We start from the raw sequence: 25,351 nt of genomic DNA, 5'->3' as shown, positions 1-25,351 counted from the left end.
GGTAAAGAGTGAGAGTGAGAGAAAGTGAATTGTGTGTGTGTGTGTGTGTGTGCGTGCGTGCGTGCTTGCATGCGTGCGTGCGTGCGTGTAAATGCATGTTACACATTGGTGGTGGATGAAGTAAGTGCCCTTCTTTACAATGAGCTTAGAGACTAAGCACTACAGTAGACCTATTCTAACAATCTTCGGTTTTCGTTCTTCTTCTATAGTATTATGGCGGTCCGCAAACAAAAGTTAAAGCTGCATGCCACCACCTTCTGTACAATCTATTATACACTGCTCAAAAAAATAAAGGGAACACTTAAACAACACAATGTAACTCCAAGTCAATCACACTTCTGTGAAATCAAACTGTCCACTTAGGAAGCAACACTGCCTTGACAATACATTTCACATGCTGTTGTGCAAATGGAATAGACACAGGTGGAAATTATAGCAATTAGCAAGACACCCCAATAAAGGAGTGGTTCTGCAGTGGTGACCAGACCAGACAGGCCAGTACATCAGGAGACGTGGAGGAGGCGAGGAAGGGCAACAACCCAGCAGCAGGACCGCTCACTCCGCCTTTGTGCAGGAGGAGCAGGAGGAGCACTGCCAGAGCCCTGCAAAATGACTCCAGCAGGCCACAAATGTGCATGTGTCTGCTCAAACGGAAACAGACTCCATGAGGGTGGTATGAGGGCCCGACGTCCACAGGTGGGGGTTGTGCTTACAGCCCAACACCGTGCAGGACGTTGGCATTTGCCAGAGAACACCAAGATTGGCAAATTCGCCACTGGCGCCCTTTGCTCTTCACAGATAAAAGCAGGTTCACACTGAGCACATGTGACAGAGTCTGGAGACGCCGTGGAGAACGTTCTGCTGCCTGCAACATCCTCCAGCATGACCCGGTTTGGCGGTGGGTCAGTCATGGTGTGGGGTGGCATTTCTTTGGGGGGCCGCACAGCCCTCCTGTGCTCGCCAGAGGTAGCCTGACTGCCATTAGGTACCGAGATGAGATCCTCAGACCCCTTGTGAAACCATATGCTGGTGCGGTTGGCCCTGGGTTCTCCTAATGCAAGACAATGCTAGACCTCATGTGGCTGGAGTGTGTCAGCAGTCCTGCAAGAGGAAGATTGATGCTATGGACTGGCCCGCCCGTTCCCCAGACCTGAATCCAATTGAGCACATCTGGGACATCATGTCTCGCTCCATCCACCAACGCCACGTTGCACCACAGACTGTCCAGGAGTTGGCGGATGCTTTAGTCCAGGTCTGGGAGGAGATCCCTCAGGAGACCATCCGCCACCTCATCAGGAGCATGCCCAGGCGTTGTAGGGAGGTCATACAGGCACGTGGAGGTCACACACACTACTGAGCCTCATTTTGACTTGTTTTAAGGACATTACATCAAAGTTGGATCAGCCTGTAGTGAGGTTTTCCACTTTAATTTTGGTGTGCTCCAATCCAGACCTCCATGGGTTGATCAATTTGATTTCCATTGATAATTTTTGTGTGATTTTGTTGTCAGCACACTCAACTATGTAAAGAAAAAAGTATTTAATAAGAATATTTCATTCATTCAGATCTAGGATGTGTTATTTTAGTGTTCCTTTATTTTTTTGAGCAGTGTCTTGGTGATACAAAAGGGAAAATGGAGAAAAAAAGGGAAAAAAACCCTACCAACTATTAACCGTCATTAAAAAACACCACCCCATTGCACTACTTTACCACCATCTAATCCTACCCCAGGCCGACATCCTGGGAGGACAGAACACTACCATTCAACACCCCCTGTAACGCATCCGCAGTAAAATATTGTAATCCAAATACTTCTCTGCAGCTGGCATCACAACGACGGTTACAAATATAACCACGGTTATGTGAGCTGTATGGATCACTCCAATATATTGGTTCACTCCGTAGCGGAGGGATACATCCAAGGTGAGGATTTACAGATTTACTCCAGTGTACACCTGTGTCACGGCTGGGGTCCGCCCTATATATAGACCCAATGGCCGCAACTCACATCTTCTACATAATTTTTTGAGGTGCCTCTAGCACCGTAGAGGATTGGAGTGATCCATATAGCTCACATAACCGTGGTTACATAGGGAACATTGGTTATGTTTAACTTCTTATGGCTGCAGGGGCAAGATTGAGTAGCTTGGATGAAAGGTGCCCAGAGTAAACGGCCTGCTCCTCAGTCCCAGTTTAACTAATATATGCATATTATTAATAGTATTGGATAGAAAACACTCTGAAGTTTCTAAAACTGTTTGAATGATGTCTGTGAGTATAACAGAACTCATATGGCAAGCAAAAACCTGAGGAGAAATCCAAACAGGAAGTGAGAAATCTGAGGTTGGTAGGTTTTCAACACAGTTCCCATTGAAATCCCCTTGAGATATGAATGACGTTGCACTTCCTAGGGCTTCCACTAGATGTCAACCGTCTATAAAAAATTGAATGAGGCTTCTACTGTGTTGTGGGACTGAATAAGAACAGAATGAACAGGTGTCTGGCAGTCAGCCATTTTCTGGTCACACGCATTCCACATGATATCCACTTGCGTTCCGTTCCTCCTCAAGACACAAAGGAATTCTCCGGTTGGAACTTTATTGAAGATGTTTGATAAAAACATCCTAATGATTGATTCTGTACTTAGTTTGAAATGTTTCTTCGACCTGTAATATAACGTTTTGAAGTTTTTTCCCGAAGTAACGCTCAACCAGAACGAGCGTTTGGATATGTATACCAAACGCCTAACAAAAGGAGGTATTTGGACATAAATAACGGACATTATCGAACAAAACAAACATTTATTGTGGACCTGGGATTCCTGGGAGTGCATTCTGATGAAGATCAAAGGTAAGGAAACATTTATCATGTAATTTCTGGTTTCTGTTGACTCCAACATGCGGCTAATTTGACTATTGTTCTGAGCGCCGTCTCAGATTATTGCATGGTTTGCTTTTTCYGTAAAGTTTTTTTGAAATCTGACACAGCGGTTGCATTAAGGAGAGGTATATCTATAATTACATGTGTATAACTTGTATTATCATCTACATTTATGATGAGTATTTCTGTTGAATCGATGTGGCTATGCAAAATCACTGGATGTTTTTGGAACTAGTGAATGTAACGCGCCAATGTAAACTCCGATTTTTTTATATAAATATGAACTTTATCAAACAAAACATACATTATTGTGTAACATGATGTCCTATGAGTGTCATCTGATGAAGATCATCAAAGGTTAGTGATTAATTTTATCTCTATTTGTGCTTTTTGTAACTCCTATCTTTGGCTGGAAAAATGGCTGTGCTTATTGTGGTTTGGTGTGACCTAACATAATCGTTTGTGGTGCTTTCGCTGAAAAGCATATTTGAAATCGGACTCTTTGGTGGAATTAACAACAAGATTACCTTTAAAATGCTATAAGACACATGTATGTCTGAGGAATTTTAATTATGAGATTTCTGTTGTTTTGAATTTGGCGCCCTGCACTTTCACTGGCTGTTGTCATATCATCCCGTTAACGGGATTGCAGCCCAAAGAAGTTAACTATATTGGATCACTACAATATATTGGTATACCCGTACCAGATTTTGTCGGTGCTAGAGGTACCTGGCCAGCCAGCAGCGAAGTCCCAGCGCGGGATCGAGATGCAGGGGCCGTCAATGTGGAAGGGGGGTCCCGGCACCATCCCCAGAAGGGGAGGCGACGCCCAGGACTGCTGAACCAACCGCAGAGGGAGGTGCCACATTTACCCGATAGTACCTAGCAAAGGTGCAAGAGGAAGCCCAGCAGGCTGCAGCACAGATATCAGCGAGGGGTACACCTCTCAGTAGAGCCCAGGACGCAGCCACACCTCATGTTGAATAAGCCAGCACAGATCCCAGCACTGGCCTGCCAGCAAGGCGGTATGCTATCGTAATCGTGTCACGATCCAGTGAGAGAGCCTCTGCTTTGATAGCCCAGCATCCAGGATTCTCTCACCATAGCAGACAAAGAGCTGGCCTGTTGTTCTCACTGACCGTGTCCGCTCCACATAGGCAGCCAGTGCCCGCAGACTCCCCCGCCACTGCCAGTGGGTCATAAGCAGACAGAATAAAAGGGATGTTCACATGCCTGTCTGACAGAACCTTTGGGAGGAATGAAGGGTTGGGGCAGAGAGATATACTCCTCCCACCGTGGTCCATTTGGTAGCACTCAAGAACGAACCGAAAGAGCATGGAGCTCACCCACCCTCTTCATGGAAGTAATCGCTACCAAGAAAGCCACCTTCATAGTGAGGTGTTTCAGTGAGGCAGACTCCAACAGCTTTGCCAAAGCAGCCAAGACCACATCCAGATCCCAGCTCGCCATTGAGCGGGTCCTAGCTGGACGCAGGCAACGAACCCCCTTCATAAACCTAGAGACCAAGGGATGGTGCCCAACTGGTCTGTCCATCCACCCCACATGGCAGGCAGACGTATCGGCCAAATACCCTCTCAGTGTAAAGGCTGCCAAGCCCTCATCCAAGCGAGACTGCAGGTACTGGAGGACATACTGCACCCCACATGACTCGGGCACAACCTCAATACCAGTGCACAAAAAGTAGAACAATGTGGTATGCCACGGTTGTAGCCGGTGCCTTTGCGCTCTGCATGGTCTTCATTACGCCCTCCTGTAGTCCTAACATGGACCATTGGTGCAGCCCACAGACTGAGGCGGTGCGGTCTCGGATGCCACAGAGTTCCCCCGGCCCGAGACAGCAGGTCGGGTCTCAGGGGCAGTTGCCAAGGTGTCCCAGACAACAGGGACAGGAGAAGGCTGAACCAGAGTCGTCTGGGCCAGTATGTGGCCACCACTAGCAGACGATGCTCCGCCATCCAGGTCCTGTCCAGCACAGCCTGGATCAGGGGAAAAGGGGGTAATGCGTAAAGCTCCAGCCCTGGCCAATCATTAGCCAGAGCATCAAGTCCAGAGGCCCTGGTGGCTCCGACATGGTGTACCACAAGGGGAAGTATGCATTGTCCAGGGAGGCAAACTGGTCCACCTGCGCCCTCCTGAACTTGCCCCACAGGTGCTGCACCACCTGGGGATGTAGGCTCCAGTCCCAAGGTGGCGGGCCCTCCCTCGAGAGCATATCCGCTGCCACATTCAGGATGCCATGTACGTGCGCTGTGTGTAGAGCCGCTAGACGTCCCTGAGCCCAGAGAAGGCGCTCCCGTGCCATAAGATGGAGGCGGTGGAACCTCAGTCCACCCTGATGGTTGATGCAAGCCACCACTGTGGTGTTGTCCGTTCTCACCAGGAAATGTCTTCCCCTCAGATGTGGAAGGAAAGACCGCAGGGCCAGCTGTACAGCTCGGAGCTCTAGTGTGTTGATGTGCCTGCCGCTCCAAGGGGGTAGCCTACAGCCGCTTGCCGACCTGCCCTTGGTCACACCCCCCCAGCCAATCTGGGAGGCGTTTGTGCTGACCAGCTCTTAGCGGCACATCCTCAGCATCTCCACCCCACCTGAGAGAAAGGAGCGACAGCGCCTCCTCAACAATGCCCTGAGGAACTGCGCGGTCACCTGCAGCTGGCGGTGACGCTTTGGGTGCAGCCGGTGGGAGTTGAACCACCATTGAAGAGGCCGGAGATGGAGCAGGCCCAGGGGAATCAGCAACGAGGCCGCCGTCAGCAAGCCCAACAGGCGATGGCAGGTCAGGGTGGATACCACCCGCCCCTGCCAAAAGTGGTCGAGACAAGATAAGATCGCCTGAACCCTTCTGGTGGGCAGGCGTGGTCTCATGAGGACTGAGTCCAGTTCCATGCCAAAGGCCACCTTTTTAAAAACTTTTACCCCTTTTCCTCCCCAATTTTGTGGTATCCAATTGGTAGTTACAGTCTTGTCTCATCGCTGCAACTCCCGTACGGACTTGGGAGAGGCGAAGGTCGAGAGCCACACTGCTTCTTGACACAATGCCCGCTTAACCCGGAAGCCAGTCGCACCAATGTGTCAGAGGAAACACCATACACCTGGCAACCGTGTCAGCGTGCATTGCGCCCGGCCCGCCACAGGAGTCACTAGAGCGCGATGAGACAAGAACACCCCTGCCGGCCAAACCCTCCCCTAACCCGGACGACGCTGGGCCAATTTTGCAGTGCCCCATGGGTCTCCCGGCCGCGGCCGGCTGCGACAGAGCCTGGACTTGAACTAGGATCTCTAGTGGTAAAGCTAGCACTGCGATGCAGTGCCTTAGACCACTGCGCCACTACAATAATACCCAGCCCACCGATGTGGGTCAGGGGCATGTCTCAGTCTGACAGGACCTGGGTCTTGGTCGGGACACAAATCAGCCAATCGTCCAGGTAATTGAGGATCAACAATCCTCTCGACGTGAGAGGTGCCAGAGACAGCGTCCATGCACTTTGTGAAAGTGCGGGATGCCAAGGAGAGACCGAAGGGAAGAACCATGAATTCATAAGCCGCCCCTTCGAAAGTGAATCGGAGGTACTGCCAATGAGCTGGGTGAACAAGAACCTTGAGGTACGCATCCCTCAGGTCCAGCGTCATAAACCACTGGTCCCTGGACACGGCCTGCAACACGCAGCTGGGGACAACATGTACAACCTCAGTACCTTCAAGTACCCATTGAGGTTGCGGAGGTCCAGAATCGGTCAAAATCCTGCGTCTCTTTTTGGGACCACAAAATAAGTGGAGTAGAACCCACCTAGCCGTTCTGATGTCTTGATCCTGCGGGAGCCTTCAGCCACCATGGTGACACGAAGGCCCCTGAAGGACGGGGGTCGGCACCGGAATTGGAGTTGGTACCCCTCAAGCATTTTGGACAACACCCAGGGAGACTCCACACTCTCCTCCCACTTTGCCCTTTGAGACCGGGAGAAGCGGCCGAGGCCGGGGAAGGGTGTGTCAGGGGTCCTGCCATGGCTCTCCTCTGGCACCATGAGCGCCTGGATCCCCCAGGCATGTCCCTATAGCGGTGACAGTTGACAGGTTGTTGCTCCACCGTACGCTGTGCCCCTCCCCGCTGTCGTCCCTCAGCACGAGGTGATGGGGGTCCTGGCTTCAGTCGCGGGTTCCACACTATAATCTCCCGGTCCGGGAGGACCATGGCAGCTATCATGGCATCCATGGTCGGGTACTCCCGGAGGCCGAGTGACTCGTAACATAACTCCATGGTCCAGTCTTTGCTGTGAGTCGGAAGAGCCCCCTGGCAGAGGCCAAGTTCTCCTGCAAGGCCTCGCAGAACTCAGCAGAGATGGGGACAGATGGAGAGTCATCTCTGTCCACCAGTTGGGTAGCCACTGCACTGGACATCAGAGCGAGTAGGCTGGGGGCAATGAAGCCCTGCTGCCGGCTTCTGATGGCCTGTCAGCCTTGTAGCCCCACTCACGGGGGTGAACAGTGCCAGCATCGTCACCCAGGAACAGCCTTATCACTGGTCAACAGGGAACAGCTGTCATCGCCATCGAAGCTATCAACCTCTTGATGCAGGGCATGCGCCCTCCGTTTAAGGTGGTGCCAGAGGTCCGACTCCTGCCCCTGTCCAGGACTGGCAGCAAATGGGCAATGCCTGCGGTGGCTCCAGCCATGCTTCCTCGGAGGGATACTGGGCCCAGGAGAGGGACTAACAGCTCGCTGGTACACTACTCCTGAGGGAGGGAGCTCGTCCCCAGCCTGAGCCCGAGCCTGGCCGACCCACTCGTGCATGGCCTCCAATCGTGCCAGGTGCAGGCGTTCTGAGAACCCCACACTACACCGCGCTCCACTGACCTCTCCGCGTGGCTCAAGCCCAGGCAGTACATACACAAGGTATGCGGATCCCCAGAGGGGATGCCACCATCACCCCTGTCACAAAGGGAAGCCATAAGCTCAGCCAAGCCAACAAGACCACGGAGCAGGGGTCCGACGCCCTGGGAGAGCTATGTCGTGACCCGCTTAGAGGAATAGGAACCCGGTGAGGGATAAATTACCCAGTACCTCTGCAAAAAACGGAGAAGACCCGTGTGGGAAAAGCAGGCAGACAAAAAAAACGCAACCAGGTCATGGATTTGATTTATTTGTTTTTTTGTTTGTGTTTTACGCCAACTGCAATATTACCTAGCTGGTTTTAATATGCAAACAGTAAAAACAGCACCATATGATGGAGTAACTCTGTTAAGGAACTCCAAAGTTAATGTCTCAACGTAGTGGAAAGCCCACCGCGATACTCTTACACTCTGCAGGGGAAAGAACAAGACAAAAAGCCCACAGGGTAATTAGCAGAAAACCTGCACCTATGGCATCGGGAGCAGCATGTTAAAGCAATTTACAACACACACATAGAACAAGCCAGTGGGCAAGTTGTGTAAGGTGAATTAGTTTGTGGCAGAAAGAGCCACCATACTAATGGATGCACACGGAGTCGTAGTGTAACGCTAGCGAAACACAAGTACGACAAACCAGGGGCGGAAGATACAGATCAAACGCGTGCAGCGAGTGGAGCACTCAAGAGGAGGTGCTCGGCATGTGGCCAGCTTCTCCAGGCTGCAAACAGCCAGTGAGTATACTTCCACGCAAGATATTACACTTACCAGTGACATACCAAGCAAACTTCAGAAAGTTTTTACCTCAAACCATACGGACGTCCGCTGAGAAAATGAAAGAGAATGTGTGTCGCGGCCATAGGGTCTATATGTAGGGGCGGACCACAGCTGTGATACAGGTGTACACAGGAGTAAATCTGTAAATCCTCACCTCGGATGTATCCCTCCGCCATGTTTATTTTCACTTTCTAACCGAAGCTGGTGTGGGTTTTCTTTTCTTTTTTGTTTCTCCGTTATATGGCAAATCTCATAGGCGTCCATGGTGGGTGTTAAGACCCTACCTGAGCTTACTTGGCCAGCACCCAGACTGTAGGCACCCCCCGTAGATGCCTTTCAGAACCCATTTTAAAACTCCACCTGTTTTGTACTGGTTGTCAGTGGCTCATTAGTTTGTTCCATTTTTCTGTTGAGCAGTGTTTTTTGGAGTTCTTGTTTGGGAACGTAACGCTACATCAATGCAATTTTATTTATTTTCATAGGACAAACAAACTGACATGCTCACATGACTGACTCAGCTTAGAACTGCATATCATATCCAATATACCCCCGAAGTAGTCCACAAGTAACCTACCTTTAGAGATGCATCCTGGGTGTTGTTGTCCACCCTTGGCCTTTTCTTGTCAGGCTTGTCATCAGAATCTTCATGATTTTCCAACACATCTAACACATCACACACAATCATAAAAAAAAAGATGCACTGTTGCTGCTGGTATGGCTCTTTCAAAGTGATTTATCCAAATGTACCCTAGCAGCCCCCCCACCCCACCCACCTAAGGATTTGTCTTTTTGAACAATCTATTTCCTGTGTTTGAGGGGTGCAAAAATCCACCGGTCACTTACATCTCACTGGATTGATTGCTTTCATTTTGAACTTCCAAGCTACTTCCAAAAATGAACACGGATTATTGTGATATTATCTTTGATCTCGCAAACAATGTAAAGTATGTTTAGATAGATTTAGATTTTTAATCCGAGTGTATCCTGCTATTGACATATTTGTTGAATTATGCAAGAAAATATGACAACATTAACTAATGAGGCAGACTAGACAGAGCAGGTAAGGTAGATAGAGCAAGTGTGGCAGCCCTGTTCTACCCTTATGTTAAATCATATATAAAAAAAAAAAACCTGGGGCCTCGTTTATAAACATTGTGCAAACACAAAATATTCCCCAAAACATGCATGCGCCAGTTCACGCATTAATTGGCCTTATAAAAACTGAACTTGATGTGAGAATGTGCTTATCCTCCCGCCACCTTTAGACCATGTGTACGCAGTTTCTAATGGTAGCCTTGTGCAAATGGGAACTATATCTTGACATATTCATAACAAAAAAACAGGAAGCTAAATATAATAAGATAATTTGCGGTTAGTGAGAAGAGCAAAAGTAGACTTATTTTATCTTTGCATTCTAAAATAATTACATATCTATTTCCAATTATTTATTTCATTTCCATGATCATTGCAGAATAAATTCCTCACCTTTTCTGACTGTGATGGTTTCATACTCGCAAAATAGCTTATAGGCCTACAACAAGTTTGTATAGGCTACCATTCTATACAATCTGATCCGAAGCCCAGTTTAACGGTTGAACAGACTGTTCACCTTTTCTATTGACGTTTGTAGGCTACGTCTGAAAACTGTAAAGTCAAATTTATCGAGTAGCCTAGACAATATTTCATTTATAAACATAATACATACAGTACCAGTCAAAGGTTTGGACACACCTACTCATTCCAGGGTTTTTCTTAATTTGTACTATTTTCTACATTGTAGAATAATCGTGAATACATCAAAACTATGAAATAAAACATATGAAATCAAGTAACCAAAAAAGTGTTAAACAAATCAAAATATATTTCAGATTCATCAAAGTAGCCATCCTTTGCCTTGATGAAAGCTTTGCACACCCTCGGCCTTCTCTCAAACAGCTTCATGAGGTAGTCCCTTGGAATGCATTTCAATTAACAAGTGTGCCTTCTTAAAAGTTAATTTGTGGAATTCCTTTCCTTCTTAATCCATTTGCGACAATCAGTTGTGTTGTGACAAGGTAGGGGTGGTATACAGAAGATAGCCCTATTTGGTGAAAGACTAAGTCCATATTATGGCAAAAACAGTTCAAATAAGCAAAGAGAAACGACTGTCCATCATTACTTTAAGACATGACGGTCAGTCAATGTGGAAAATTGCAAAAACCATCAAGCGCTATGATGAAACTGGCTCTCATGATGACCGCCACAGGAAAGGAAGACCCAGAGTTACCTCTGCTGCAGAGAATAAATTCATTAGAGTTAACTGCACCTCAGATTGCAGCCCAAATAAATGCTTCACAGAGTTCAAGTAACAGACACATCTCAACATCAACTATTCAGATACCACTGTGTGAATCAGGCCTTCATGGTCAAATTGCTGCATAGAAACCACTACTAAAGGACACCAAAAAGAAGAAAACACTTGCTTGGGCCAAGAAACACAAGCAATGGACATTAGACCGGTGGAAATCTGTCCTTTGGTCTGATGAGTCCAAATGTGAGATTTTTGGTTCAAACCGCCGTGTCTTTGTGAGATGCAGAGTAGGTGAACAGATGATCTCTGCATGTGTGGTTCCCACCGTGAAGCATGGAGGAGGAGGTGTGATGGTGCTTTGCTGATGACACCGTCAGTGATTTATTTAGAATTCAAGGTACACTTCATCAGGATGGCTACCACAGCATTCTGCAGCGATCCGCCATCCCATCTGGTTTGACCTTAGTGAGAGTATAATTTGTTTTCAACAGGACAATGACCCAACACACCTCCTGGCTGTGTAAGGGCTATTTGAGCAAGAAGGAGAGTGACAGAGTGCTGCATTAGATGACCTGGCCTCCACAATCACCTGACCTCAATCCAATTGAGATGGTTTGGGATGAGTTGGACCACAGAGTAAAGGAAAAGCAGCCAACAAGTGCTCAGCATATGTGGGAACTCCTTCGGGACTGTTGGAAAAGCATTCCAGGTGAAGCTGGCTGAAAGAATACCGAGTGTGCAAAACTGTCATCAAGGCAAAGGGTGGCTACTTTGAAGAATATAAAATATTAAGACTTTTTTGGTTACTACATGATTCTATGTGTTATTTCATAGTTTTGATGTCTTTACTATTATTCTAAAATGTAGAAAATAGTAAAAATAAAGAAAAACCCTTAATGAGTAAGTGTGTCCAAACTTTTGACTGGTACTGTATATCATAACCATTCTACCTTTTCTGGCCATGAGTTCATATTCCCGAAATAGCCATACAACAAATTACCATGTGCATCTCTCATTTCATTGGGCCTATTAGATTATTATAATGTCACGTTTTTGCTCTATGCATCCGAAAGGAAGCACGGTTTATAACATACAGTATAATTTAACAGGTGAATAGACAGTTGATCTTTTGCATTGAAATGTATAGGCTACCACTGTAAATAGGCCTACTGTTGTTTTTCATTTTTTTCAGAGTAGACAATGTTTCAGAAATCGCAGGCAGTCCAGCATATTTAGGTTCAGGAGAAAGTAAATGCAAAACATTATTGAATTCAAACAATCTGTTTACAGGTCCACAACAATTTGAAACGGTCAGATACAGCAAATGTCACTGCAAAAAAATGATTTTGCCAACACCGCCAAAGACATTTGATCAAGTTCGCCATTGATATTTCCTTTAGATATACTGTCTTGGCCTAATTCCAAAGTATACAGCAAATAACAGCATTATTATCACCATAAAAGGTGAATGATGGGCACTATTCAGGAAGAGTTATAATGCGTGTTTACGCGTGCACACTTTTTCATTCAGGTCTGATTTATAACGGGAAACATGTGTATGTATGGCATGTGCCAAGTTTAGAAATCTCAATATTTGTGTGTGTGCGCAGTCTTTTCAGAAATAGTGCACGCAGATATTTAGTGTAACATTTCTGCAACGGTTATAACCTGGTTTATTTATGCAAATATCTTTAACTTTATTTTAACAAAGAATATTTTTTTTAAATACCCGATACATTAGCAAAATGTGTGTATGTATGAATTCCGGCCATCTGGTTTGACCTTAGTGAGACTATAATTTGTTTTCAACAGGACAATGACCCAACATTATTTGTCCATGCCAGTAAAAAATATGATGTGCTATTATTCTGTCGATATCTGATAGATTGTAAAAATCCATTTTCAATTTTAGAATTGTTTTTAAAACCTTTTAACAATTTCGATGACCGTTGCTAATGTACCCACATGGGTAGTAGCTACCATTAAAATAAAACATCTAAAGCCAGAAGTGAAGCTTCACCATTAGCCAATGGATAGTTAGTCAGTGGTGAACCTTTCCTTTTCAATACAGACTAAAGGATGTATCGAGACATTTTTGGATGTATTAGCATGACATTTATCGAGAGCCAGCAATTTCCCCCTTGTGGTTTTCCTTGTCAGGTCACATGGCCCTAGTTATGGTGATTGGACAGAACTTTGTGGTCTGTAATATAGATCTTACCAGTCTGGTCGCCCTGGCCCAAGTCCTCCACTGCTATCTGCACTATTTCCGCCAAATCTTGTTCCGACATTATTCAGACCTGTATAGCCAGAGAGGACCACAAAACAACATCATTATTGCAAATAAAAAGAGCCTTGACATTCTCTGGCTCTTCAATCCCAATGTCAGTGAATTTATGACAATCAGCAATAAGCGAATAAAACAGTTTGACAAAGGGGGTTGTTCTAAAAAGAAAACTTGATGTCTGTGCTACATGTTTCAAGCAGACCACTATAGTCCTTGTGCCCAAGAACACCAATGTAACCTGTCAAAATTACTTCCGTCCCATATCACTCACATCTGTAGCCATGAAAAGCTTTGAAAGGCTGGTTATGGCTCATATCAACACCATCATCCCAGAAACCCTGTACCCACTCCAATTCACTTAATGCCCAAACAGAGCCACAGACGACGCAATCTCTATTGCACTCCACACAGCCCTTTCCCACCTGGACAAAAGAAACACCTATTTGAGAACGCTGTTAATAGACTACAGCTCAGTATTCAACACCATAATGCCCTCCAAGATATCACTAAGTTAAGTTCCTGGGACTGAACACCTCCCTTTGCAACTGGTTCCTGGACTTCCTGACGGGCCGCCTCCAGGTGGTGAGGGTAGGCAACAACACATCCGTCACGTTGACCCTCAACACGGGGGCCCCTCTGGGGTGCGTGCTTTGTCCCCTGCTGTACTCCCTGTTCACCCATGACTGTGTGGCCGCACACGACTCCAACACCATCATCAAGTTCGCCCATGACACGAAGGTGGTGGGCCTGATCATTAACGATTATGAGACAGCCTACTGGGAGGAGGTCAAAGACCTCTCCCTCAATGTGGGCAAGACAAAGGAGCTTATCGTGGACTACAGGAAACGGAGGGCCGAACTGGTTGAGCGGGTTGAGAGCTTCAAGATCCTGTGTCCACATCGCTAAGGATCTATCATGGTCCAAACACACCAACACAGTTATGAAGAGGGCACGGCGGCCTCCCGGGTGGCGCAGTGTTCTAAGGCACTGCATCGCAGTGCTAGCTGTGCCACCAGAGACTCTGGGTTCGAGCCCAGGCTCGGTCGCGACCGGGAGGTCCAGGGGGCGACGCACAATTGGCCCAGCGTCGTCCGGGTTAGGGAGGGTTTGGCCGGCAGGGATATCCTTGTCTCATCTCGCACCAGCAACTCCTGTGGCGGGCCGGGCGCAGTGCACGCTGTGCATGTTTCCTCCGACACAGTGGTGCTGCTGGCTTCCGGGTTGGATGTGCGTTGTGTCAAGAAGCAGTGCGGCTAGGTTGGGTTGTGTTTCGGAGGACGCATGGCTCTCGACCTTCGCCTCTTCCGAGTCCGTACGGGAGTTGCAGCGATGAGACAAGACTGTAACTACTACCAATTGGATACCACGAAATTGGGGGAGGAAAAATAAAAATAAGAGGGCACGGCAACAACTCTTCCCCCTCAGGAGGCTGAAAATATTTGGCATGTGCCCTCAGATCCTCAAAGTTATACACCTGCACCATTGAGAACATCTTGTGTATGTGCATAGTCAACTCTTTTTGACTATGCACACACGCACTGGATTCACACACTTACACAGGCACATATTCACCACACACACATTTACACACTCATCACATACACTGCTGCTACTGTCTATTATTTATCCTGTTGCCTAGTCACTTTACCCCTACCTATCTGTACATATCTACCTCAATAGCCCAATTCCTTGTAGTCCTGCACATCGACTCAGTACTGGTACCCTATGTTTATAGCCAAGCTATCATTGCTCATTGTGTATTTATTCATTGTGTTAATAATAATAATAATAATAATAATAGAAAAAAATATTATTATTTATTTATTGTATTCTACATTGTTGGGATGGGCCCGTAAGTAAGCATTTCATTGTTAGTCTACACCTGTTGTTTACGAAGCATGTGACAATTAAAATGTGATTTGTTCTGTTCCTTTTGCTTAACTGGACCTCATAATTCAAGGATGAGGCACTTAACTAGTTTGGCACATATCACCACTCACTGATTGGGGACTGGGATACATTTGTTTCAATATTGGTTGAGTCATGTGAATTTACTAGGCTTGATTAGAGGGCCACATATCCTGACATGGCATAGAATATGAGTAACTCATCATTTCAATATTCCAACCTGCAAATAACAGGCAAATTACCTCAAGGTCGATATAAGATGACTGAAGAACTGACTACTTGAGCTATGCCCTGCAACTGAGAAATGAATGTGCTCTTAGCCTTGTAGCTAGTAAAAGTATACATTTTATTGTCAATATTATTAAATATCTATAAACTCAGTTAATCAAATGTAGGTAATAGTAATAAGTGGTTACTGTCTGGTTCCATTTGTCAAAATACCAGATTTCCACCAGAGGGCACTCAACCCTAACCCTGTTTGAAATTCAGGTTGAATTAAGTATTTTATTGATTGTCCTTGATTTTTTTCCTCTTGGGTTCTGGACAGGGCCCCAGATTCAAGGAGAAAACAACTGAGAAAGAGTCTGATTTATTTCCTGCTCTATTCCCTGTGTGAAGTTTTACCTGAGTGGGTCTGGGTCATAGAACTAATAATAACAGGTAGAGTGTTGGCTTCTTGTTGAGCAAGCATCCTAATGTGGGTGCCTTAAGGGCAGTGGTGGAAAAAGTACCCAATTGTCATACTTGAGTAAAAGTAAAGATAAGTTAATAGAAAATGACTTGAGTAAAAGTGAAAGTCACCCAGTAAAATACTACTTGTGTAAAAGTCCAAAAGTATTTTGTTTTAAATATACTTAAGTATCAAAAGTAAAAGTATAAATAATTTCAAATTCCTTCTATTATTATCTTTTTTTTCTTTTATAATTTACAGATAGCCAGGGGCACGCTCCAACACTCAGACATCATTTACAAACAAAGCATTTGTGTTTAGTGAATCCGCCAGAACAGAGATAGTAGGGATGACCAGGGATGTTCTCTTGATAAGTGCACGAATTGGACCGTTTTCCTGTCCTGATAAGCATTCAAAATAGTACTTTTGGGTGTCAAGGAAAATGTAGGGAGTAAAAAGTATATTATTTTCTTGAGGAATGTAGTGAAGTAAAAGTCGTCAAAAATGTAAAGTACAGACACCCCAAAAATCTACTGAAGTATTACTTGAAAGTATTTTTACTTAAGTACTTTACACCACTGCTTAAGTGGCATCCTCTCGTCTTCTCATCTAGAAAGACAAAGAAGCTACTTTATACTGAGATGTAGAGTGCCTTCAGAAAGTATTCATACCCCTTGACTTATTCCACATTTGGTTGAGTTACAGCCTGAATTCAAAATGGATTCATGCATTTTTAGAAATGTTAGCAAATTTTTCTAAAATGAAATACAAAAATATCTGATTTACATAAGCATTCACACCTGAGTCAACATGTTAAAATCAACTTTGGCAGCGATTACAGCAGTGAGTCTTTCTGGGTAACATGCTGACCACACAGGCATGCGCAATGGTTCTATTTTAGATGCTAGACATGCTGCAAGTCCTACCTCTCCCATCTCCTCAATAGTTTTCAGGAGCATATATCCATGAGGGTGATTGAAAGATGAATGAGGTCCACACTCCAGTCCAGTTGGTGGCAGTAATGCACCTTAAAGTTGGCTGCCAACAGCCATATAAAATCCACAGAAGAAGGACTAGGAGAGATTACTAAAAACTAACTAGGTTTGCCCTTTTATCTATGTATGTGTAATGGATGTGAAATGGCTAGCTAGTTAGCGGGTACGCGCTAATAGCATTTCAATCGGTTACGTCACTTGCTCTGAGACTTGAAGTAGGGTTTCCCCTTGCTCTGCAAGGGCCGCGGCCTTTGTGGAGCGATGGGTAACGATGCTTCGTGGGCGACCGTTGTTGATGTGTGCAGAGGGTCCTTGGTTCGCGCCGTGTCGGGGCGAGGGGACGGTTTAAGTTATACTGTTATTGGTGCCATGACCCGGATCACTGGTTGCTGCGGAAAAGGAGGTGTCGAAAGGGGATGAGTGTAACGGATGTGAAATGGCTAGCTAGTTAGCAGGTAGCGCTAATAGCGTTTCAATCGGTTACGTCACTTGCTCTGAGACTTGAAGTAGGGTTTCCCCTTGCCCTGCAGGGCCGCGGCTTTGTGGAGCGATGGGTAACGATGCTTCGTGGGCGACCGTTGTTGATGTGTGCAGAGGGTCCTGGTTCGTGCCCGTGTCGGGGTGAGGGGACGGTTTAAAGTTATACTGTTACATTGATGCTGTTGACCTGGATCACTGGTTGCTGCGGAAAAAGAGGAGGTTGAAAGGGGGTGAGTGTAACGGATGTGAAATGGCTAGCTAGTTAGCGGGTACGCGCTAATAGCGTTTCAATCAGTTACGTCACTTGCTCTGAAACCTAGAAGTAGTGGTTCCCTTGCTCTGAGGGCCGCGGCTTTTGTGGAGCGATGGCTAACGAGCTTGTGGGTGACCGTTGTTGATGTGTGCAGAGGGTCCCTGGTTCGCGCCCGAGGTCGGGGCGAGGGGACGTACTAAAGTTATACTGTTACATATGAATTGTCAGAGTAGAGAACACACGATTTTGTGTTACTAAAAATTGGTCAATATTCTACAAAGATTCAGCAAAAAAAAGGACCTTGTACATTTCAGGTAAAATTACAACCCAATGTCTATATCCCAGGACAAATTTGCTAGCAACAACAAGCTAGCTTGTCACCCTAAACCCACTTCAATTTTCTTACCGCCTCAAATAGATCCACAGACGATGCAATCGCCATCACACCGCCCTATCCCATCTGGATTAGAGGTATACCTATGTAAGAATGCTGTTCATAGACTATAGTTCAGCATTCAACACCATAGTACCCTCCAAGCTCATCATCAAGCTCGAGGCCCTAGGTCTGAACCCCACCCTGTGCAACTCGGTCCTGGACCCCACCCTGTGCAACTGGGTCCTGGACTTCCTGACGGGTCACCCCCAGGTGGTGAAGGTAGGAAACAACACGTCCACTTCGCTGATCCTCAACATTGGGGCCCCACAAGGGTGTGTGCTCAGCCCCCTCCTGTACTCCCTGCTCACCCATGACTGCTAGGCCAAGCACACCTTCAACTTAATCATCAAGTTTGCAGACGACACAACAGTAGTAGGCTTGATTACCAACAATGACGAGACAGCCTACATGGAAGAGGTGAGGGCTCTGGGAGTGTGGTGCCAGGAAAATAACCTCTCACTCAACGTCAACAAAACAAAGGAGCTGATCTTGGACTTCAGGAAACAGCAGAGGGCGCACCCCCCTATCTACAGACGGGACCGCAGTGGAGAAGGTGGAAAGCCTCGGCGCACACATCACTGACAAACTGAAAAATGGTCCACCCACACAGTGTGGTAAAGAAGCCGCAAACTCAGGAGGCTGAAAGAATATGGCTTTTCACCCAAAACCTTCAAACTTTTACAGATGCACAATTGAGAGCAACCTATCGGGCTGCATCACCGCTTGGTACGGCAACTGCATCGCTCGCAACTGCAGGGCTCTCCAGAGGGTGGTGCGGTCTGCCCAACACATCGCCGGGGGTAAACTACCTGCCCTCCAGTACACCTACAGCACCCGATGTCACAGGAAGGTAAAAAATATAATCAAGGACAACAACCACCCAAGCCACTGCCTGTTCACCCTGCTATCATCCAGAAGGCGAGGCCAGTACAGATGCATCAAAGCTGGGACCGAGAGACTGAAAAACAGCTTCTATCTTAAGGCCATCAGACTGTAAAATAGCCATCACTAGCCTGTAGAGGCTACTGCCTATATACATAGACTTTAAATAACTGGCCACTTTAACAAACGGAACACTAGTCACTTTAATAATGTTTACATATCTTGCATTACTCATCTCACATATATACATATACATATACACACACATACATATATATATATATATATATATATATACACTGTATTCTATACTATTCTACTGTATCTTAGTCTATGCCGCACTGATATTGCTCATCCATATATTTATATATTCTTAATTACATTCCTTTACTTAGACTTGTGTGTGTTGGGTATAGGTTGTGAAATTGTTAGATATTACTTGTTAGATATTACTGCACTGTCGGAGCTAGAAACACAAGCATTTCGCTACACCCGCTATAACATCTGCTAAACACATGTATGTGAACAATAAAATGATTTATATGTCCATGAATGTTTCATATGTATTTCGACCTGTCCCCAAATGTATATAGTTGGTTCAGAGTTCGTTTTGATATTTCAACCTGCGTGTCCTGATTATGTCTGGTGGGGATAAACAAACTCAACATGCGCACGATGGAGCACACACGCGCTGAGCCGGTTTGATCATGATGTTAGTCTATTAGAGCTTTGCACACCTGGATTGTACAATATTTGCAAAAGCTCTGTCAAGTTGGTTGTTGATCATTGCTAGACAGCCATTTTCAAGAAAGCAGAATGAACCAGCTTTTCCTCTAGGATTTTGCCTATGCTTAGCTTTTTATTTATATTAAAAAAATAAATAAAAAAAAATAAAAGCTCTCTAGTCCTTGCCGATGACAAGCATACCCATAACATGATGCAGCCACCACCTTGCGCGAAAATATGAAGAGTGGTACTTAGTAATGTGTTGGAATTGCCACAAACATAGCGTGCTGTATTCAGGACATAAGAGTTCATTTCTTTGCCACATTTTCTGTAGTTTTACTTTAGTACCTTATTGCAAACAGGATGTATGTTTTGGAATATTTTTATTCTGTACAGGATACCTTCTTTTCACTCTGTCATTTAGGTTAGTATTGTGGAGTAACTACAATGTTGTTGATCCATCCTCAGCTTAATCCTATCACAGCCATTAAACTCTAACTGTTTTAATGTTACCATTGGCCTCATGGTGAAATCCCCGAATGGTTTCTTTCCTCTCCGGCAACAGAGTTGGTGAAGGACGCCTGTATCTTTGTAGTGACTGGGTATATTGATACACAATCCAAAGTGTAATTCATTTCACAATGGTCAAAGGGATTTTCAATGTCTGCTTTCTTTTTTACCAATCTACCAATAGGTGCCCTTCTTTGCGAGGAATTGGAAACCTCACTGGTCTTTGTGGTTGAATCGGTGTTTGAAATCCACTCCTAGGCTGAGGGACCTTACAATTATCTGTATGTGTGAGGTACAGAGATGAGATTTTTTTTTTTTAATCATGTTAACTATTATTGCACACCAGTGGAGGCTGGAACAGAACAAATGGAATGGTATCAAACAAATGGAAACCATGCGTTTGATGTATTTAATATCATTCCACTGATTTCCCTCCAGCCATTACCACAAGCACGTCCTCCCCAATGAAGGTGACACTAACCTCCTGTGTTGCACACAGTGCAACTTATTATGAGACTTGTCAAGTACATTTTTACTCTTGATATAATTTAGACTGCCATAACAAAGGGGTTGAATACATATTGACTCATGACACTTAAGCTTTTAATTTAATTAATTTGCAAACATTTCTAAAAACATAATTCCACTTTATGGGGTATTGTGGGCCAGTAACACACTTGCTTCCATTCAGCCACAAGCATTAGTGAGGTCGGGCACTGATGTTGGGTGATTAGGCCTGGCTTGCAGTCGGCATTCCAATTCATCCCAAAGATGGGGTTGAGGTCAAGGCTCTGTGCAGTCCAGTCAAGTTCTTCCACACCAATCTCGACAAATCATTTCTTTATGCACCTCGCTTTGTGCATGGGGGCATTGTCATGCTAAAACAGGAAAGGGCCTTCCCCAAACTGTTGCCGCAAAGTTGGAAGCACAGAATCGTTTGCACAGAATGTCATTGTATGCTGTAGTGTTAAGCTTTCCCTTCACTAGAACTAAGATGCCTAGCCAAAAGGAAGAAAAATAGCCCCAGTGGCTTCCCAAGTGGCGCAGCGGTCTAAGGCACTGCATTGCAGTGCTTGAAGCGTCACTACAGACCCGTGTTCGATCCCAGGCTGTGTTACAACCGGCCGTGACCGGGAGTCCTATAGGGCGGCGCACAATTGGCCCAGCATCGTCCAAGTTAGGGGAGGGTATGGCCGTGGGGGCTTTACCTGGCTCATTGCACTCTAGCGACTCCTTGTGTTGGGCCGGGCGCCTGCAGGCTGACTTCGGTCATCAGTTGAACAGTGTTTCCTCCGACACACTGGTGCAGCTGGCTTCTGGGTTAAGCAGGCAGATGTTAAGGAGCACAGTTTGGCGGGTCAGGTTTTGGAGGACGCATGACTCGACCTTCGCCTCTCCCGAGCACGTTGGAGAGTTGCAGCGATGAGACAAGATCATAATTGGATCGCATTTGGATATCATGAAATTGGTGAGAAAAAGGGGCTAGATACAAAAAAAGTTTTTTTAATACAGCCTCCTCCACCAAAGTTTACAGTTGGCACTATGTATTGGGGCAGGTAGCATTCTCCTGGCATCCGCCAAACTCAGATTAGTCCGACTGCCAAATGGTGAAGCGTGATTCATCACTCCAGAGAACGCGTTTCCACTGTTCCAGAGTCCAATGGCGTCGAGCTTTACACCACTCCAGCCGACGCTTGTCCTTGAGAATGTTGATCTTAGGCTTGAGTGCAGCTCCTCAGCCATAAGAACTAATTTCATGAAGCGCCAGACGAATAGTTCTTGTGCTGACGTTGCCTCCAGAGTCAGTTTGGAACTCGTTAGTGAATGTTGCAACCAAGGACAGACAATTTTTATGCCCTACTCGCTTCAGCACTCGGCGGTCCCATTCTGTGGGCTTGTGTGGCTTATCACTTAGCGGCTGAGCCGTTGTTGCTCCTGCAAGTTTCCACTTCACAATAACAGCACTTACAGTTGACCGGGGCACCTCTAGCAGGGTAGAAATTTGACGAACTGACTTGTTGGAAAAGGTGTCATCCTATGATGGTGCCACGTTTAAAGTCACTGAGCTCTTCAGTAATGCCACTCTACTGCCAATGATTGTCTATGGAGATTGCAAGGCTATGTGCTCGATTTTATAGACTTGTCAGCCACAAGTGTGGCTGATATAGCCAAACCCACTAATTTGAAGGGTGTCCACATACTTTTGTATATATAGTGTATAAATTTAAATACTCATACTAACCGTACTATTTATGACGTAAATTGAGTATATAGTATGCTTATTGGTCATAGTACAGATATAGTTAGTATGGCAAAAGTTCCCAGATGTCGTACTACATTCGCCAAAATAATTAGGCCCCATAATGCAATTCTTCAGAAAATGGGTGTGGCTTCACGTCGTTTTCAGTTTTGAAGAAAATATGCAGCAGAAGTCCGACGAGAGTGGATACAAATTCATTGCTTTAACTAATTCTGACAAATGTTAGGAAAATGTAGAGCAATGTAATAAAGTAATGACTTTTCAAATAAGTTACCTTACACATTACGTTGGTTGACAATTTGTTAGCTACGCTATCCTTACGAGCCACATAGCATATCATTACAGCAGGTATGTTTGCTAGCTATCTGACATTAGTTGGCTACCAATACATCAAACTTGCCAGTATATTAACTATATGCTATCTAATGAACTACCCAACGTTTATTGACTTGATTATTCCCGTCATTCTTAACTAAATGGTATAGTCGTCGTGCGTTCTCAATGGACATTCAGGTGCTTTTGTAAATTCGCTCTGGCTATCTCCGTTCGGAGCACTCTCGCCTGAGTGTTACAGAGCACAGAATAAATGATGAATTTACAAACACTCAACACCCATTGAATATGGCCTGTGTAATTAAACGTTGGCAAAACAAAGCGTAATTAAATTGTTGCCAGCAGCACATTTACAGTCACCAATGCTCTGGATAACATGAAAACTGCCAACCACCTCTGCTAGGGCGAGTAGAATGGTCAGATTGAGGTGTTCTCTCATTTGTGTCTGGAAGTAGTTAGCCAGTTAGAGAAGCAGTCAAGCACCCAAGCTAAGGTCAGAACGAAACAACCCTGCTCCTCGGTAAGAGCGTCCAGTGTGTGCCTTGAACGCCCCCAGGGAGAAACGCTCTGAATTTAAAAACGGACAATCTGACAACTCTCTGAATTTAGTAACTCAGAGTGCACTCTGGCACTCCATATTGAATTCAAGAACACACACAAAGTCATACAATGTCTAGCTAGTAATTTGTTACGCTAGCAAGAGGCTGCATAGCAACAGCACCAACTTCAGGTAGACAGGCGAAGCGTTAGTACGCTCAACTGAAAGGATACCGTTTGTTTACAGCGGGGTGGGCAATTCCAGTCCGAGGGCCTGTCACAGTTTTGCCCCAGCTAACACACCTGACTCCAATAATCACCTAATCATGATCTTCAGTTTAGAATGCAATTTGATTAATCAGCTGTTTGCTAGGGATGAAGAAAAAGTGACACCAATCAGGACCTCGAGGACTGAAGTTGCCCACCCATGGTTTACAGTATACTAGAATGAACTAATAGTATATAGTCATTAAATGTAGTATACAGTATGGGCATTTAAACATAGCTTATGTGTCATGTGTCCAACTTTGCCTACTAATCATGGGATATTGTGTAGCAGCCTACAGTGGCGCAAAGGGTCCACCTGTACCTAATTGCAAATATCTGGATTTTGGTTTGAACACCACTGTGTGGAGGGGTGTGAAAATAAATAGCTTTATTTATCAACAATTTACACTTAATTATGGTCATTATCTTGTTGGCAATAGTAAATAGAGGTATGGCACTACAATTAAAGCTAGATGTCTGAACTTGAACGAACAGGCGACTGTGCACAAATGATACAGCATGTCTTCATTCGCTGACAATATGTTTACAACCTAACTTTAAACAAGAAAGTTGCAGATATTCTAAGTCTTGATATTGAATCTAAACTAGCTAAAACCTATGGTGTAATCACTAGTCCAAACGGTTCAGTTTTGCAACGAATTCGAGTTTCTATTGGACAAATTTAGGTAGGTCCCTCCCGGTTTGCTTCCGTTTAAGGTTTTTCCACAGAATCGACGTAACGTTACTGAATAAGTCCCTGAGCCTAAATCATGACTGTCCACCATTGCATGTAGCTAGCTAGTTAATATCTAGGCCAGCGTTTCACAAACTCGGTCCTCGAAACCCCACAAAGCTGATTCAAATGATCAAACTTAGATTTTTTGAATAAGCCGTGAACTGCTAGGGTTAAACAAAAAAAGTACAGCCTTTGGGGTCCCCCAGTAAGTTTGGGAAACGTTGACATAGGCCAATTCAAGTGAGTTGTAAAGAAGTTCGCTAGTTAGCCCGTCTAATTTACATTCTAGATAAGCCTAGATTCATCCATGTATATGTGTATTCTTAACAGCAGAAATTCTGAACGATAAACTATTGCATGACAAACCATGATTACAGTAGTAAACTAACTAACATGTCAGACATTACCCGGCAGGTGGGCTACTTAGCTAGCTGGGCTAACTTGCATGGTAAATAAGGAATAACATTTCTGAATGCTGCCATATCTTACAAAACGTCAACAAAAAGGAGGCTACAAATTCAGTCACAGTTGTGTATTTATATGTAATATATCAGGGCAAAAACAATTGCCATTGCAGAAGGTACACTAAACTAGCTAACTAACGTTAACCATTTATAATTCGCATTAGCGGTAGCTAGCCACAAGTTCAACAAGCACGCAATACAATGGTACACTAGGCCTCAATGCCCATATCCGTGGCCGCGTTGTAAATTTATGTGGTTTATCTTATATTAATAGTCCTCAAAATGAAATGTTGAATGCAGGTTCAAAGCATACAGTATCTCCACTTCTGGCTCACCGGGTATGTACGGTGTTAGATTGGGTTATATTACCGTGTGAATGTTGAATTCTCGTGTTGTTTGTAGGGATTTCGATAACGGCGTCCTTCCTCGCGAGAGAAAAAGCCTGAACTTCGCCTCAGTTTCTTCACTAACCACCCGCTGCGATGGCAGGGTTGCCAGGTTCTAGCAAAACATGTCTAACCAGTGAGCTCTGAAAACCAGCTCACAAGTGCTTAAAACTAGCCGACGTTTTATTTTTTTTCAGCGAGAGACGAGTTGCCACATTTATCCATCAAACCCTTTTTCCATAACGTTATCAAGCTAAATATCGACGTAATTTTAACGATATAGGCTAAGAAGCTAAATTTAGTTTAACATCAAAATAATTGAGAGTTTAAGAATTTCGCAAGAGAAAAGATAAGATACATTGACATTATTAA

At 45.0% G+C, this 25,351-nt stretch overlaps 1 protein-coding gene across 2 annotated transcripts in view; it reads right to left on the bottom strand.

The window, feature by feature from the left end:
* The window catches only part of LOC111953107 (protein BANP-like), an 83,906-nt gene extending 58,817 nt beyond the window's left edge, over positions 1–25,089 (bottom strand). The window contains exons 1-3 of one of the 2 annotated variants that reach the window (XM_023972207.2): positions 24,963–25,089; positions 13,071–13,149; positions 9,134–9,222 (exon numbers count right to left, since the gene is read on the bottom strand). In XM_023972207.2, coding sequence (XP_023827975.1) covers positions 9,134–9,222; positions 13,071–13,140 — 159 coding nt within the window. In that variant the 5' untranslated portion in view covers positions 13,141–13,149; positions 24,963–25,089. The remainder of the gene's footprint in view (positions 1–9,133; positions 9,223–13,070; positions 13,150–24,962) is intronic. The other variant, XM_023972206.2, reaches the window with a different exon arrangement.
* Between the last annotated feature and the right edge of the window lie 262 nt (positions 25,090–25,351).

This window comes from Salvelinus sp. IW2-2015, linkage group LG26 (genome assembly GCF_002910315.2).
Source record: "Salvelinus sp. IW2-2015 linkage group LG26, ASM291031v2, whole genome shotgun sequence".
NCBI lineage: Eukaryota > Metazoa > Chordata > Actinopteri > Salmoniformes > Salmonidae > Salvelinus > Salvelinus sp. IW2-2015.
This window is presented reverse-complemented; position numbering and strand designations above follow the sequence as displayed.